General features: G+C 49.0%; 2 protein-coding genes across 13 annotated transcripts in view; one reads left to right on the top strand and one right to left on the bottom strand.

Annotated features, from left to right (window-relative positions):
- Kansl1 (KAT8 regulatory NSL complex subunit 1) overlaps positions 1-3,691 on the top strand; it is a 127,721-nt gene extending 124,030 nt beyond the window's left edge. For all 6 annotated transcript variants that reach the window (XM_055592159.1, XM_055592163.1, XM_055592161.1 and 3 more), the window contains 4 exons: positions 413-470; positions 697-809; positions 1,429-1,681; positions 1,949-3,691. In XM_055592159.1, the coding sequence (XP_055448134.1) occupies positions 413-470; positions 697-809; positions 1,429-1,681; positions 1,949-2,176 (652 nt within the window). In that variant the 3' untranslated portion in view covers positions 2,177-3,691. The remainder of the gene's footprint in view (positions 1-412; positions 471-696; positions 810-1,428; positions 1,682-1,948) is intronic.
- A 4,913-nt stretch (positions 3,692-8,604) lies between these two features.
- The window catches only part of Mapt (microtubule associated protein tau), an 89,135-nt gene continuing 83,849 nt past the window's right edge, over positions 8,605-13,890 (bottom strand). For all 7 annotated transcript variants that reach the window (XM_055592309.1, XM_055592305.1, XM_055592303.1 and 4 more), the window contains 2 exons: positions 13,651-13,763; positions 8,605-9,142 (listed from right to left, as the gene is read on the bottom strand). In XM_055592309.1, the coding sequence (XP_055448284.1) occupies positions 8,927-9,142; positions 13,651-13,763 (329 nt within the window). In that variant the 3' untranslated portion in view covers positions 8,605-8,926. The remainder of the gene's footprint in view (positions 9,143-13,650; positions 13,764-13,890) is intronic.

Here is a 13,890-nt window from a genome sequence, read left to right as displayed (position 1 = left end):
AGCCTGGGCTACAGGGTGACACGTAGGTTTGGGTGTTTGTCATTATTGTTTTAATTGGTGATGGCTTCTTGTCAAGCAGGGTGGTGCATACCTATGGTCTTTGCAGCTGGGGGATGGAGACGGTGGGTTGCCAGAGGTTTGCTGCTGGCTTGGGCTACATACCAAGGCACTGCTGTTCCAAAGAAGCAGGGGCAAATAAATAAGGAGGTGGGGGTGTGCCAGATAGGAGTAAAATGATCTCTTCACTAGCTTTTCTACTCTGTTATATGAATCCACCAACTCAGAAGCTTACTGCTTCTATTTCTGGCCTTTGTGGGTATTACATGGGGCTTCATTTAGAGGTGGGGTTAGAGTTAGCTGCCTATAATTCTATAATCTTCTTTTTTATTTTAATTCTTCCTGGGGTTTGCAGCTGGCGAGAAGTTGATCTTCAGTCTCTGAAGGGGAGTCCTGATGAAGAGAATGAGGAGGTAATACCTATGTTACACCTTCTTAGAGAAACACGCACACACATCCCAACCATGGGTACATGCACTTAAAATGTTGTAAGACACAGGGCTGTCAAATGCAAGGTTGTTGTATTCTGTTTCTAATTAGCAACATCTACAATGGGGTGAGACTGGCTCTAGAATTATTCTGCCAATTGATGATCTTAGCTTCCTGAGGAAAAGATTTGATGAAACTACTTTGTTGCAGATCGAGGACCTCTCTGATGCAGCCTTTGCCGCCCTACATGCCAAATGTGAGGAGATGGAGAGGGCAAGGTGGCTGTGGACCACAAGTGTGCCACCTCAGCGTCGGGGCAGCAGGTAATGGGCAGGCACAGGCTCCCACAATCTGTTGAGGGAAGGAAGGATGGTAGCCAGGAAAAGTATTGGCCTATTGATTGTCATGGTGATTTAGCCAGAATTGTTTAGAAATCTTTACAAGTTGATCATCTTTTTGATGGGGACTCGTTTTGCTATCTTAACTTTAGATGGCTTTAAAAGTGCTCGTTCTCCAAGTCCTCCAAAGACTTGAGTTCAATTCTTGGAACCCACAGTGGAAGGAAAGGACCTTTGCTTAAAAGAGTGGCAGGAGACCACATGTTTTTCTTTGACTTGTTTTCAAAACCTGAACTAGTCCCTAATGTGAATTCATTAGCATTCACTAGAAAGGCAGTGATTTCTCTTAGGCTGATAGTTGCTCACAGCTCTTAGATGTCATGTTATATACCTATTTGTGTGGGTAAAAGTGGGAGCAGATACAGTCAGTGCCTCTTAGAAGAGCACAGTTGCTGTCAGTTCATTCACATTAACTGCTTTGGTGTAGAGGCTTTTGTTTGTTTGTTTGTTTTTAATATAACTTCTCTTACTCTTCCTCAGAAAGAAACAAAAGAAATGCCTATGACCTAGGTATTCACTCATTTGCTTGTTCCTTGGTTCTTAGGTCTTACAGGTCATCAGACGGCCGGACCACCCCTCAGTTGGGCAGTGCCAACCCCTCCACCCCACAGCCTGCCTCCCCTGATGTCAGTAGTAGCCACTCTCTGTCAGAGTTCTCCCATGGTCAATCTCCTAGAAGTCCCATTAGCCCAGAACTGCACTCAGCCCCCCTCACCCCTGTGGCTCGGGACAGTCTGCGACACTTGGCCAGTGAAGACACCCGTTGCTCTACACCAGAGCTGGGACTAGATGAACAGGTGAAGGAAGGGTGCCTTCTTTGGATGGGGGAGGGCCCAACGTGAGATAGAATTGGGAGAAGCTACAGATAGTGCTTACCTCTCCATTGTTGTGAAGTGCAGTGGAATATGGTGGTCATTGTTCAGAGGGGACCTGCCTTGGGAGGAGTCTTCTAAATTTGTCCCAGACTGGTTATAGGCTCCGGGGTAATGAGTCTGAGGTCAAGGCCTTGGCACAGAAAATGAGCTGTAAATAGGTCATCACCAGATCATCTTGTCTGTCCACAGTCTGTCCAGCCGTGGGAGCGGCGAACCTTCCCTCTGGCCTACAGTCCCCAGGCAGAATGTGAGGAGCCGCTGGATGCACAGGACACAGCAGCCCGATACACTCGCCGCACCTCAGGCAGCAAGACTGGCCGGGAGACAGAGGTGGCACCCACCTCCCCTCCTGTTGTTCCCCTGAAGAGTCGGCATCTGACAGCAGCAGTTGCAGCTCAACGCCCAACTCACAGATGAGCGGGAGATGAGACTATACAGACTCACTACTATTGGCATTAAAGCTTCAAAAATCTCTGCGTTTGATATTCAAACATCATATGCTGGAAATTTTCACAGTTTTTAGTGAATTTAAGGAATTTAGATCCTCCTTTGGTTGGTTTGGTTTTGTTGTTTCTGTTTTCTTGTTTTGTTCTCATGTCACACCTGAGCACTTCTTCCAGTTGGCGGACAAGTTAAGGAAGAGCCCCTGCTGGCCTGGCCCCGGGTGTCATCTGCACTGTTGGATCTTACCAGTGTTAGATGATCATCCCTGTCCCTTGCACCTGTAGGGCAGGGTGGACCAGCCAAATGGCAGCGGGTGAAAAGCTCCAGGTCAGCACAGCCTCCTTAGGTTCCGGTCGGGTAGAAGAGAGCAGTCTGGGCTCTTACCCTTCCCTCTAATCTGTGGCTTGGCTCAGCTCTAGCTGAGCACCCCTTCCTTGGTCTTCTATGCTGGAGCACCCTTCCAGCCAACCTCTTGGCTCTGTTGGCCAGGTCTTCACAGAGCTCTGGGCCAGCAGGATAGCTAGCTTCACCTTGTCACCTGGACTTTGAAGACTTTCAGTTTCATCTGCATTTGGTCATCCATCTTGGCTCCTTGACTGCAGCACCCTGCTGCAGCTGCTCAGGTCACCCTATCTTTTCCTTCCCCTTCTTTCTCTCCCATTCATGCACTCACACAGACACATTAGTCCTTGCACTCAGAGCATCTATGACATTAGAGTTCGGACTGCTTAACCCATTCCCACTCCCCAACATACTAGGGAGCCTGTGGAGTACACAGCATCACTGTATCATGTTTTCACTGACTATTCACGTTATGTTTCCTTCACGTCCCTGTCAGTCACTTAGCCTCTCCCTCTCCCCTGTTCCCCTTGCCTGTGGAACACTGTCTGGTCCTAGCTGTGGTTTCCATCGTTCCCCATCAACCTCCTGTTAGCCTTGTGCCTGTCTTATGTATAATCACATCACCAAAAAAAAGGGGAGGGGGAAAGGAATTTTCTTTTTCTGCCATTTTATAATCGTACAAAAATAGTAGGCAGACTGCTTAATGGTTGGGGTTTTTTCACAATTTTCAACATTAGTGATTTTTTCTTTCTGTTTGCAAGTTTAAAGGTTTGTCATTGTTTCTTTAAACAACAATAATGCACCATATCCCTATGCATAAAGTGCTTCTTCTATTTATAAGGTTGAAAATTCTGAATAACCCTTTTAGCATTGTAAAAAAACAAAAACAAAAAAAACCAAAAAAGACAAAAATTTAAAAAAACTTGTATTTTGTAAATATTTTCTTTTCCTGCTTTGAGCTGTGTAATGGCAGCGAACATGTAGCTGTCTTTGTTCTATAGAAATGCTTTTCTTCAGAGAAGCTGATCTTTGTTAATGTCTTGATTCTGTTCGCAAAGCACAGACTAGTGCTTAAAAAAAAAAAGGAAGGAAAAATGAAAAAAATAATAATAAAAAAAGATACAGAAAGTTGTGTTAGGCTTTTCTTGGTAGTACTGGACTGTGTATCTGGCAACGTTGATAGCCTCAGCATTCTCTGAGGCTATGCTGCCCTGAGCCCTGGCAGCCCCACACTGCCTGGGAATGCTGGGTAGGGAATGTGATGGGTGTTTCACTAAAGTCAGAAATACTATCTGCTCTTGAAGGAAAACAATTGATTCAGTACTCTCATTGTTCCTTTCTCTAAGAGGTCAGTAGTATAGAATTTCAAGTTCTCTCCAGTGAGGATTTTTAACTTCAACCCAGTCAAATTTTGGGGTGTAGGGATTAAATGAAAATGTATGTAATTTGCATGGTATCTGAGTTGGTCCTTATCACCTGGCAGAGACTACAGCTACTTACAAGGAGGCTAAGGGCCCAGTTCTCATCTACAGTATCAATTAAGCAAGTGGGTCTTCTCCAAGGCTTAGAGCTCATCTTTTCCAGACCATTTTCCTACCTTTATGTTGCTTCTGTATGCATTAAGATATGCTGGATATGCATTAAGATAGCTGTCTGCAGAGGCTAGGCACATCAGGGGAACCAAGGAAGACAAATATTTTAAAATTAGGAATCTAAGGACTGTGACCTCAACATAATTACCAAAGAGTGAAGGAGATGGCTCAGTGAATGATGTGCTATATACAAGACCCTGAATTTGAATCTAGAACCAACAAGATGCCAGGCATCCATAATCCCAGTGTTCCTCTGAGAGATGGGGAGCCCAAGAATACCTAGCCACTAGAGTAACATGCCACGTGTGGTGCAGGAAAACAGTGTCTTAAACTAGTGGATGGGCTGACACCCAAGGTCCTCTCACCACATGCCATAGCCCTCAACAAAAATTGGGGCTGAGGATGGTCTGTTTAGTTGGTAGAGTGCTTGCTTAAACACGCATGAGGCCCTATGACCTCCTTAACAGCATGGTACGGCCCTATAATCCCAGCACTGAGGAGGTGGAAGCAGGAGCATGAAGGCCAGCCTGGGCTGCATGAGAAATAGCCTGCCAAAAAATGTAGGTAATGTCTTTCATTTTTCCTTTGTGATAATTGCCAGCGAAAAGCTCCCCAGTCTTTAGGGAAAATATTCCTTGATTGATAGTAAGATTCCAAGGTAGGAAGGCAATACATGCATATTAAGGTGGAGATTTGCAGCTGATTGGCTGGAGTTTGTTCCAGCACCAGACCCCTGCACTTAAGTTCCAGGAGTGAAGGATCTCATACACCCCAGCTTTGAATGAACTGGCACTGGCCTTGGGAACTCTTGACTGTCACCTGGTCAGTTTAGCTACTGAGTACTAATTGAGTGTAGTATGCCAATGAGTACAATCTGAGAATGAACCAAGAAAGCTGTCTGATGTCTGGCTTTTACTTTCAGCTACTGTTCTGAATTTTCTAAGAGGGGAAAAGAACTTATAAACTCTTGTTGTCTTGTAACTCATGAACAGAGATTTTGTTTAATCAGAGTAATAACTTTATTTCCAAATTCACTTTTACAGCAACAGTGTAAATCAATTGTTAAAACACAGTACACTATGTGGACATTCACAGACAGGAAGCTAAGCTAAGATGATTTCATGTCCCTCCCCCCACCCTCAAAATCACCAAGGAAATCACGGGACTTGCAAGCACTGGAGATCATGCCCAGCACAGTAACTGCACAGGCTACAATCCATCAGGAGGGTGAGACTGAGATGCTGCCCGAAGTAACCCTTTCAGAAGCCAGAGAGAACTCATAAACTCATAAAGCCACAGATCTACAGTTGGTTACCAACCACCCCTGCCCTCATCCCCACTTACTGTACTGGAGAACCGACTAGGATAAGGAAGTGGTCTTGGCCGCTGCTAGTGGTGTAGGCTATAGATCTGAAGCCAATCCAGAGGTGATATTGGTGTGCCAGTGGTCAGAGGGAGGGAAGCCAGGGTTTCTAGGAGGCATAATTAGGGACTCTGGATGCCACAAGTGGGCAGCAGGCAAGAGCAGTTCATAGATACCTACACAAACCTGAGAGCTGCACCTGGCTGGGAAGGCAAGGAACTAGCTCACTACCTCTGCCTTGAGAAAGGCTGTCAGTGGCACAGCCAAGCCTCCTGGCTTTGGCCTCATGGCACCTCTTCTCTCTAGCCAAGTGGTCAAAATCATGAACGGGGTTACAGGTGACTTAACTGCTAAACTCCAAGTCTTCCCTTTGCCCATATGAACTATCTTCACCTCCCTCCCCTCCCCCCACAGCACAAGTATTCTCAAACAGGATACAGTCTTAGCATTGAAGTCAATTTAAGTGGAACTATTGGTAAAGTGAATCAAGAGCTTGGAGGAACCAGGCAAATTGTATATCCTCTCCAGCCCACCCAAAGACACTGGCTCTGGAGTGGGAAGGCATGAGGGAAAACGACAGGAGCCAGCCCCCACCCCCCGGGGGATTGTCCTCACTGAAGTCACAAGCCTATCAGCACTGACCAGATAATTCCCAAGCATGATTTTCTGGGCTGGCTGCCCTACAAGAGATACGGCAGAGTACCCCCATTCAAGGACAGGAACTGCAGGATGGGTAAGTAGGTGTAAGATGAAAACCATGATGAAGGGACCACAGACCATCAAACCACACCTCCATTTGTAAGGACAGGTAAAGGCTGACGGCAGTAGGGAGGCTCACAGTATATGGCTCTGGGCACACAGAGTTCTTTAATAGGAAAGGTTGGCTGCTTCCTTCTGCCCTCCACATTGTCCTTAACTACCTAAGCCAAAAGCGGCAGACCTGGGCCTGAGGGTCCTAATCTCCAAAGGCCTATTCCCTGCAGCTGTGGAAGTCAATCATGCAAGGTCAGTGGGCCGAAATCTTGGAAACCAAGGGAGTCTCCTAAGATGTCCCCTTCCTCAGTGGGACATCCTAATCCCTGTGGTGAGGAGGCCAAGGCTTGGAGAGGGCCGGGTGATGCCTACTGGAGACACATGGAATTTCTAGGGCCACAGCTCTCTCTGCTGGCACTGGTGTCCTTTTCTCTGATGCAGGAGTCTTTAGACTGTTTTTCAAGGCTGCTGTGGGACTTGAGGCTGTGATTAGAGAGGACCATCTTCACTCTGCAAAACAGGCCATCTACAAGCTCTCCCTGACAGGTGGAGCCTGCTGCCTCTAGAGTAGCCAGCCCTGTGCTTCAGGCCTTGGCAGCTAAGAGGCCCCCAATGTCACAATCCAGTGTCTGTGAGGTCCCAGATGCAGAGGAAACCCTTCAGAGCATGGGATGCCTCAGCAGGGTGACACTGCACTGGCCTGGAGCCAGTCCTGATGGCGACCAGATATCCAGGCCCTCCATCCCCTGTGGTGGGCTAGAACCTTTTGACAAATATTCAAGATACATGCGTCCTTTTTTTTTTTTTTTTTTTTTCTTTTCTTTTCACTATTATAGTCACTCTGGTGAACCCAGACAGACAGACAAATCCAACTACGACGCAACAGGGTGCAGACAGGGAAGGAAGGGCTGTATTTATGGAGATGTCTGGCTGCTCCAGCAGAGCAGGCAGTACCGCTTCCATTGGGGACTGGAGGAAAAACATTTGAATCAAGGGGTATGTTCCCTCCAAATTGGGGTGTGGAGGGCTGATTACGTGCATGGGGACTTAATGACGGCTGGGCTCCAGGAGGCTAGCAATCACAAGCTGGGGTGGAAGGGAAAAATAGGAGGCGTGTGGCCCTGCTCTGGGACTCCTGCCTGCTCACACTGGTAGCAGTACACTGGCTTACTGCCTCCAGCTCAACACAAGAAGGGGGTCAAGCCTAGGAGGCAACCGCTATCTAAAGCAAAAAAAAGCAGATGTGTCCAGGGTCATCTCCAGGCACACACCAGCTCCCATCCAGGGTGGGGAGTGATTGGGAGGCACACTGGTTGGATTAGTGGGATTTAGGACTAGAGACTAAACCCTAAGTCTTTGCCTTCCCTGGACTCCACTCCTTCCTGTAGGGCAGGTATTGGGCACATCTACCCAGGAGCCAGGGCTGGGACTAGGGGAGGCTGGGCACTCACGACAGTGAGACACGATGAGAGTACGGCAGTGACTGGCTCTCGTGGCAGACACGTGGGCAATGTAGGGCAGGGAGAGGGGTTGCAGTGACTGTGGGAGGGATGGCAGGGATGGCAGGCCTGGGACCCGCATCCCTCACACTGCAGAAGTGCCAGAGGACCAGGCTTGAGAACAGGTAGATGTCCCCAAGAGGCACAAGTCCTTACAAAGAACTGGTGAGCCCTAAAGTCCCAGGTCTGTGAGGTGGCCAAAATCATGACAGCAGTTCCAAACTTCAGAACATAGTAAAGCAAGTTTTTCAGTGAGAGCAAAGGGAAGCTCCTCAGCTCAGGACTCCCGCCCTACAGAGAGGGAGGAAGTAGCGAGGGCCCTGGGGGGGTCAAGCTCAGCCTTCAGAGAACCAATCTACAAGGTGCCGCCTTCTAGCCTACCTTCCTTCTGCCCAGTGTCCCTACTCCCACGAGATGCCCTACAGGAAGGTCACCCAGACCCACAACACTCCCCAGGCCCTTACCAAACAGGCAGCTGTGCCATCCAAGCATGCTGCTGCAGATAGCTGGGGCTTCCCAAACTGCTTGGCAGGAGCCAGTGTCCTCTCTCCCAACCTGTCTTCTTCACCTCTCCCCTCTGACTCCCAGCACATCCGTCTCTCAGCCTTCGCTACCATCAGTCCTCTCTCTCACGTTAATGTCACCCACCGAAGGCTCCACGAAGACACCAAGTTTCAAATCTTTTGTTGCTGCCACCGTCCCTGATGCCCCTAGGATGAGGCTGTGGGCTATTAGTTGCCCTAGACCCTCAAAACTCCCCAACAGCAGCCTCCAGAGCCTCCTTCACCCTCTAATACTTAAGAAAGGGAGGGTGGGGTAGGGGAAAATCAATAGCAATTATCCAAGAAAGTGTTGGGTTTGGCCATGTTTTTACTTTTTTTTTTTTCCTTAAAAATTATTTTATTTTACTAGCCCACAATCAATTTGGAAAGGTGAAATTTACTCTTATTCCCATCACTGATTTTGAAGTCCCGAGCCAAAGCTGAGCCACAAAAGCAGGTTAGGTGATAGCCAGTCAAGCCTGGCTGTGAGGAGCAGCAGGGAGGGCAGAGGGCCAGGGACCAGATCATTCTTTTTTTTTTTTTTTTTCTTTTTCTTTTTCTTTTTTTTTTTTTTTTTAACACACTCTCACTCTCTCTTCTCTCCACAATTACTGACCACCCCGGAGGCCTGATCACAAACCCTGCTTAGCCAAGGAAGCAGACACTTCATCGGCTAGCGTGGCAAGCTGCGGTGAGTCCACCATGTTGATGCTGCCCGTGGAGGACACGTTGCTGAGGTGCCTCGGAGATGTGTCCCCAGACACCACAGGCGACTTGTACACGATCTCTGCTCCATGGTCTGTCTTGGCTTTGGCATTCTCCCGGAAGGTCAGCTTGTGGGTTTCAATCTGCAAGAAGTAGAGGCTGAGATGAGTAAGAAACAGTGCTGGGGAAAGCAGGCGAGAGCCGACTGTCTGCACAGTCAGTGAGGAAACCCAGAGGAAACTGCTGTCTTTTTCTCTTCTTTTCTTTTTAAACTTATTTGTTTTGAGACAGGGTTTCTCTGTGTAGCTCTCTGGATGTCCTGGAACTTGCTTTGTAGACCAGGCTGGCCTCTGCCTCCTAAGTGCTGCCATGTCCTGCTATCTACTTATTCTTGTAACTGGCTCTCACGTAGCACAGGCTAGCCTGGAATTCTTATCCACCTGAGGATAACCTTGGACTCTGGATATTCCTGCTTCCCTGTCCCCAGGGCTGGAGTCACAGGTATAAGCACCTGGCTTAGTCAATGGTCAGACAGTTCACCAACTAACTTGCAGGCCCAGGAGCCACCACCCCTACTTGTTTTTACTGTTTTCCCATTAGCAATAGTTGTGTGTCCATCCCACATCTGCCTACCCAATGACAGTGACCACCGCTTGTGTCTTTTAAATATCGCATTGCACGAACAAGTAAACACATGTATTTAACCCATATGGGAACAATATACCCAGGGCTTTGCATTTTACTTTTCACACTTAATGCTTGCTTCGTCCTTGCTCACTTATTTTTTTAATTAATTAATTGCTCTATTTATTTACTTTGAGACAGGACACCAGTATGTAGCTCTGGCCTGTTTGGAACTCATCATGTAGACCAGTCTGGCTTGGTAACCATGGAGATCTGCCTGCCTCTGCCTCCTGACTGATGGGATTAAAGTCATGTGATACCACACCTGGCTGTATGTCTAATATTTTCACATTTGTGTGTGTGTGTGTGTTTATATGTGTGTGTGTTCATGTGCTCTAGAGCATGCGAGATCAAAGGACAACTTGCGGGAGCTGGTCCTCTCCTCTAACATCTGGGTCCTGGGGACCAATCTCAGGGCATCAGGCTAGATTGCAAGCACCTTTACCCACTGAGAAATCTCACTGGCCTGGCTTGGTTTTTTGGAAGCAAGATCTTACTTAGCAGCACAGGCTGGCCAGGAACGTGCTGTCCCTCGGTCTCTCGATTACTGCGATTGCATGTGTGTGCCAGCAAGAGTCAAGCTTGGTATTCTGTTACTCCACAAAGAGCTTCCTCATGCCAACAGCTAGCCCACTGTGCCTTGTGCATCAAAATCTGCCTGCTCCCTGCTGATGGAGGCGGAGGCGGTTCCTTCCTCCTGCCGCCCCGAACGATGAATGATGCTGGCTGGTAATAACCTTGCGTGACCTTGTACATTTTACATGTGTGTAAATGTATCCTAAAAATGTAATGGCAAAAAAAAAAAAAAAAAAAAAAAAAAAAAAACGTAAGGGCTCTTTACTCAGTCACCCTGTCTGTCTGACTATCGGTGCTGGGGATGGAACCATAGCCTCAAGAATGCCAAGCTGTTGCCAATGCTCTACCGTTGCGCCACACAGCCAGCTCTGGACTCTGCTAGAGTATTGCCAACTCACCGCTACAAGCATTTAAAAAAAAAGCCACAAAAGAGAAAAGGGCTGAAAGTAGGACCACAGATGCCAACAGCCACCAACCACACACACAATTGCCAGAGAGCACTAAAGTACTTTCAGGTGCAGGCACTGGCCTGAGTGCTAGAAGGTCTGATGTCAAGAAGCCCTCCTTAAGAAAAGATGTCACAGGCTGGGGAGGTGGCTAAGAGGGTAGGAGTACTTGCTCTGCAAACACAAAGGCCTGAGTTCAAATCCTTGGCACGCAAATAATAAAGTAGGGCATGGCTGTGCGTGCCTGTAGCCTGTAACCTCAGCACTGAGGGATGGAAACAGGTCCCAGGAGCTCACTGGTAGCTAGCCTAGCAGCAGCAGCAAGCTTCCGGTTCAGTGGGAGACCCTGTCTCATGGCAATAGAGAGGAGAGTAATAGAGGAAGACACCGGATGTTCTGCTCTGGCCTCTGCATGCATGTACACACACACACACACACACACACACACACACACACACACACAGTAGCTGGAGGAGAACAATGCCATAGCCAGGAGTCCAAAAGGAAGCAGAGCAGAAAACATGAGGTGGCAGTCTGAGGCGTGCCTAACAGTCTCTACATATTAAAATGGCGGACACAAAATGCCTCAACTTTGTTCTGGATACCAAGCTCTGAGCCGTGGGCACCCACATGTCTGATACACACATACTGCATTTCTATACAACGTCTGAGGTCCCTGGAGGTAAAGAACCCTTCTTGCAGGGGCCCTGAATGTAGGCACAGAGAAATATCAGGCTTTCATTTAGGCTACATGTGTATGCTATTCTTTTAGGCAAAGAGGAACCTTCCATATTACTGCACTTGAAAGGTGAAGTAATTGATATTTGAGTGAAGCTTTGATAAAGGTGTGTGAGTGTGTGTGAGTGTGTGTGAGTGTGTGTGTGTGTGTGTGTGTGTGTGTGTGTGTTTCAGGGTCACTCTATTAGCCCTATCTGTCCTGGAACTCACTAAGTAGACCAGGCTGCCCTTAAACTCACAGAGATCCACCTGCCTCTGCCTCCCAAGTGCTGGGGCCAATAAGCCCAGCTGTTCCTGGTTTTGTGAGATGAGGTCTCACGGGACCGGCTCCAATTCTGTGCAGCTCAGGATGACACGGAACTACTGAGCCACCTGTGCCTTGTGCCCCGGTCCTAGGATACAGGACACCTTTGCTTGGATCTCACCCTACCTCTGGGGCGCAGGTATTTCTCTGAAGGAGAAACAGTCTGAGGGGCTGAAGATCTGTCTAAATCAGGCCTCCAAGGGAATCCTGCCTGCCCAGAATTTCCTCTATGCATAAAAGCTCCCAGGCTGGTGGAGAACGTCCCTTACCTAGGGAATCTCCAAGGCGCAGAACTGCCTCAGCTCCACTGAATCAGACTCTGAGGTGCAGCCAAGCCTGACTCTGGGGGGACCCCAGGGGCAAGAGCCTCATATAGGGGACAACATACTCTTAAACTGGGCAGTCATGTGGCAGAAATAGCAGGGCTCTGGCCATCACTGAAGATGCTTTCCCACCTTCCTAGAGGAGGGGCCCTGCCTGGCAGCCGTGAGGCATGGCCTCCTGTCTGTCTTCTGCTTTTGACAACTTCCAAGAGTGAAAGGTCTCCTGCCCTGGGGCAGTAAAGGTCCATGTCCACTTTGGGGTCCTGAAGACCAGAGGACCTGCCATCCAGGGGCAAGGCTGTCTCAGCCTGAGGGCTCTGTGTCAGGCATTTCATCAGCTCAGCAGGAGCTTCCCAGTAATGCCAGGGCGTGGGCACAAACAGCAGCAGATGCAAACAGATGGGGCTGCAGAAGGAAGTGGGAAGCTGTGGGGACTGGCCAGGCAGGGAACTCACAGTGGCCACCCAACATGGCCAAGTGGAAAGACAGCTGAGCCACCTTGGCGAAGTGCCCTTTCTCATGCCAGGCTGGGTCTGAGTCCAGCACATTCCTCTGTTCAGTCATTTGCTGGGAGGACCCTGCCTAGGGTTCTCCACAATGCAGGGGCAGGCAAGTGTGGGGGCAGGGCAGCCTCACCCTGTGAAGAGAAGCTTGCTCGGAGCCACACACACCTGTGTTCCCTTACCCTACCCATGCCATCCCACTGTGTAGCCAGTCCTTAGCCTGGAGACCCCACTGGGAACTACAGGTGCAGCAGCCTGGGTGAGCGCTTCCCTTCCCATGGACGGAGGTTTCAGCTCCACTGGCTTTGTCTGTCTGTCTGGTGAGAATCTGTGTAGCACAGGCTGGCCTGAAACTTACTATGTAGCTGAGAGTGATCTTTTTTCTTTTCTTTTTTGGGCTTTTTGAGACAGGGTTTCTCTGTGTAGCCTTGACTGGCCCGGATTTGCTTTGTAGACCAGGCTGGCCTCACAGCCATCCGATTGGCCTGCCTCTGCCCTTCCCTAGAGCTGGGATTATGGGCGTGTGCCACCACACCCGGTTAACCAAGGGTGACCTTGAACTCCTGATCCTCCTGCCTCCACCTGGGATCACAGGTGTGCACAACTAAGCCCAATTTATGCAGCTGGGGATGGGGCCTGGGGCTCTGTGCATGCTGAGCAAGCTCTCTGCCAGCTGGGCCACGTGCCCAGTCAGCACCACTCTTTTCACTCCAGCTCTTTGGTAACCAGTGGGAAAGATCTGCCTTTGATCTCTGATCTGGCCTTGTTCTTGGTACACTCAGCTGAGTGGGAGAGAATCTATCTCCAGATAGTCCATATGGGACCCTCCAGGACAACCCTCCTAATGCCGAGACCCTTCAATATGGTTCCTCATTCGGTGGTGACCCCCAGCCACACAATTATTTTGTTGCTGCTTCATAACTGTAATTTTCCTACGGTTATAAACCGTAATATAAATATCCCATATGTGAACCTCCACCCCCCAAGGGGTCACGACCCACAGGTTGAGAGCCACCTCTCTGGGCCCAGCTTCAACCACGTCTCCCCACATCACCTCCCCTTATGGCTCCCCCTTACCTTCTTATTCCCTCCTCCGGGGACGTGGGTGATATTATCCAAGGAGCCAATCTTCGACTGGACTCTGTCCTTGAAGTCCAGCTTCTCTGATTTTACTTCTACCTGGCCTCCTCCTGGAACACAACCACACAAATGCTGCTGGCCCTGGCCAGCTCGCCCTCTTCTGTAGTCTAGGGGCGGGGTGGGGGTAGGGGGGGACTTAGAATATTTAAATGAGCTCCAGCTGGAAGCCAGCAGAGC

The sequence above is a fragment of the Psammomys obesus genome, unplaced genomic scaffold, assembly GCF_907164565.1.
Source record: "Psammomys obesus unplaced genomic scaffold, mPsaObe1.curated_primary_1811, whole genome shotgun sequence".
Classification (NCBI taxonomy): Eukaryota; Metazoa; Chordata; class Mammalia; order Rodentia; family Muridae; genus Psammomys; species Psammomys obesus.
The sequence above is the reverse complement of the archived record's forward strand: the minus strand, read 5'-3'. Positions and strand labels throughout refer to the sequence as shown.